Source organism: Austrofundulus limnaeus, unplaced genomic scaffold (genome assembly GCF_001266775.1).
Source record: "Austrofundulus limnaeus strain Quisiro unplaced genomic scaffold, Austrofundulus_limnaeus-1.0 Scaffold17, whole genome shotgun sequence".
In the NCBI taxonomy this organism is placed as follows: Eukaryota; Metazoa; Chordata; class Actinopteri; order Cyprinodontiformes; family Rivulidae; genus Austrofundulus; species Austrofundulus limnaeus.
Window position 1 is genome coordinate 2912239 of NW_013952419.1, and position 3251 is coordinate 2915489.

Below are 3251 nucleotides of genomic sequence, written 5' to 3' on the forward strand. Positions count from 1 at the left end.
GTGTGTGTGTGTGTGTGTGTGTGTGTGTGTGTGTGTGTGTCTGCTATGGCTGAGATGACAATCAGATGGGATTCATTTCTTCATCCAAACAATGTTTAGTTTGATTGATTGTGATCAAAGAGGACTGTGTGCATCAAATAAACTGTTTCCAGATTTGAAGACTGGTGTATTTTTAATGTATTTTATTTTATTTGACTGTTTTCAGGCTTTGTGCATAGAAAATGCATGTATGGTGCGTGGCAGTAAAGTAGGAAGCAATGGAGCCCTCCATCTTATGGGCTCCCTGATCCAGCCGGCTGAGAAAACCATCTATGAGCTCCTGACTGCTGATGGGCGCTTCAAGTAAATACTTCTTCTTTAAATCATTTTAATTAACTTTTATTAATGTTTACATACATGCTAGCTTTAATGAAAAAAATGTTATGTGTAAAAGGTACTATTGCAATGTTTAAAAGAAATAAGGTAAAGCAGTGTGTGGGATATTATGACTAATAATTAAAGAAATCATGCAATTTTCACACCATTAGATTTCATGGAGAATAAAATCATTTGCCATTTCTTTTCCTTGAACCAAAATGAGTTGAAATTACTTTTCTGAAAATTTCTGCATGTGCTTCATTATTTTCCAACAGCTCTATGTGCTCTGATTTAATTAACTTATTATTCTTGTTTATGCTTTATCCTATTTAAATAAATGTAGGATTTTTTTGTCACTGATGGAAGCAGCAGGCCTGGAGAATTTACTAAAACAAGAAGGCTCCTACACCATCTTTGCGCCAACTGATGATGCCTTTGATGGTCTTAGTGAGGAGGACTTAGATTTGCTTAAACGTGAGTACTTTATCAGCATCCAGCCATCCAGCTTTGAAGACTGTTTAGTTTGTTATTTGATCAAAGATGTTCACCATTGTTTTTAATCAGAATGATTTTTGTCTTTGGCAGATGACGAGAACGCGTTGAAAAATATTCTTCTCTACCACTTCAGCAATGGCATCTTCATCAATGGGGGATTAGAGCGAGGAGTTACCAATCTGCTTGAATCTTTGCAAGGCAAAAACCTGCAAGTTAAATCTGTACGTTTCATTTAAAATCATTTGTTACCCCAATTTTGATAAATTAAAAGTTTTACATAATTGTAAAACTTGATCAAGTTTACACATACTAAAATAAAAAAAATGTTAAACAGCTTCTTAAAGCATGAAAATTCATTGTGCTATAAGTATTGAAAAATCTATGAAACAATGCTACAGCTACAAGTGCGTTTTAGAAGATAAAAAAAGTGCAAAGTATTTTTAAATAGAAAGAAAATAATGAGTATTTTAAGAACTGGATTTTGACCAAGAGTTTTATTTTCTTTATACGCAACAGTTTTTAGTGTGCAATCAAACTTTATGGCCCACATGAAGTGGGAGGTGAACTAAGTTGTTGCAAACGTTCTTATTTGAACATTTGACTCAGAGCCATCATTTATTCTACTTTAAAGCTGGAAAATCTCCAGCAGAGTCTGAAAGGAAGCCAGAATTAATAAAAACCTGTTTTCCTGTCTCTTCCATCAACACCCACTTTTGGCATTTGCCCTCCATTTCTACCTCCCACCTAGTCCCTCTCTACCTTTCACTTGTTGCTTTCTGCTGTGCACTTCTTTAATCTTACTTTTGCCTCCTCCTTCCTTTTGCTATTGTGCTGCACTGTTATGGGTCAAGGTCAAGCAAAAAAGCCTGCAGAATGTTTTTGATGGACATAGGAAAGAGTCAGCAGATGAATGGGAGGAAAAAAGTATTTTGCCAAACCAGTTTGAAAAAAAAAAAACTTTCATCGTGCATTGTCATGTAATATGAAAACACAAGATAAATTAGCTGAATGTTTTGCTTTATAAATGATTCAACTCAAAACTAAGAAAACATGATCTACATTCTCAGTTAGTGATTTACATTTTCTCTTTCCACAGGTAAACAACTCAATCTATGTCAACTCAGTGGCTGTGGCAGACAATGACCTGATGGCTACAAATGGTGTGATCCATGTGGTGGAAAATGTGCTTTATCCTGCTGGTAGGAGCAGCATTTAGCCCACTTTACTGCATGTTGTAGTCTTATATAATAAGTAGTAATACGTATGTGATGCATGTTATTCACAGATCTACCTGTAGGCAGTCAAGACCTCCTGAAGCTGCTGGAGAAAATGATTAAAACCATCAAGTTTAAGGTACCTAAAAGGAAAATATACATGTATAGCTGTCTGAGGGCTAAAATATTCTGTTTTGCCTCCTAACTTCCATTTGGTTTTTCTTGTTATTCTCTAGTTTACTTCTGGATACAAATATGTTGARATCCCGCTCACCTTCATCAGTAAGTTACGATTTCATTATTGCAGATTGATGTGGTGCAGTTATTTTAGGCTGAAACTAACTAAAACCGATTTCATTACTTTCACAGAGACAACCATCACAACCACTCATTATGTTGAAGGTAAGACCTAAAACTAAKAAACATTCTGGGACATCATCCTTTAATTAAAATCTGGAGGTTCAAGCAAAGGTTTATATTGCGTGTTCAAATTGGCAAGCAACAATAAATACACGAGTGTCCAGGGTCCAGGTAAGAATTCATTCAAGTCCTGATTTGTTTTGGGACCCMTGGCCTGCAGGATAAATCATAGCTTTGTTAGTACTCATTAGCATGAGTGCTTTTAAAATCAATGTTATGTGGTGGACAGTAGGCATCTTAAATTGATGTTAATGATTTGGGGTGCACTTTACAAGTCCAAWACCATTTAATTTGTTTATTTTCAAGTTTCCAAGTTTGTCGGTGTATTATGTGAATGTCCAGTTTCTACTGTATGAAGCCATGAGGAATCTTGGAATAGCTTATCAGTTCCATCGGGGTGAGGTAATTAAGCAGTCAAAGTCAAAACCATGAAGACCTTTTAGATGCTGTTCATTCAGATGGACCAACTCTAGGTACACTTCCTCAAAAACAGAAGCAAGGTTTGACATATTAGGTTAAAACAGGAGAAAAAAATCCTTATAGTTAATTTGGCACATTTTAAAAAAACTGAGCTGTTATTCTGGAACTCCTAGTTTTTATATTTTAAGAGTTTGAAATCTGATGATGTGCATGGACAGGAATGCGAATGTTGCACTTGATGAAATTTTGACATGTATTCCCAGCAGTCTTACAAACTTATTTGTTTCCCAAGAACCCTGTTTTTCATCAAATACAGAACATGTTGGGGGGGGGGGGGGGGGGGGG

The 3251-nt window shown here is 35.8% G+C and overlaps 1 protein-coding gene across 2 annotated transcripts in view; it reads left to right on the plus strand.

The window, feature by feature from the left end:
- The window catches only part of LOC106514152 (periostin), a gene marked incomplete in the record, with an annotated part of 19186 nt that overhangs the window by 11436 nt on the left and 4499 nt on the right, over positions 1-3251 (plus strand). For both annotated transcript variants that reach the window (XM_014003281.1, XM_014003282.1), the window contains 7 exon segments: positions 206-342; positions 701-831; positions 943-1073; positions 1949-2051; positions 2138-2205; positions 2303-2348; positions 2436-2468. In XM_014003281.1, coding sequence (XP_013858735.1) covers positions 206-342; positions 701-831; positions 943-1073; positions 1949-2051; positions 2138-2205; positions 2303-2348; positions 2436-2468 — 649 coding nt within the window.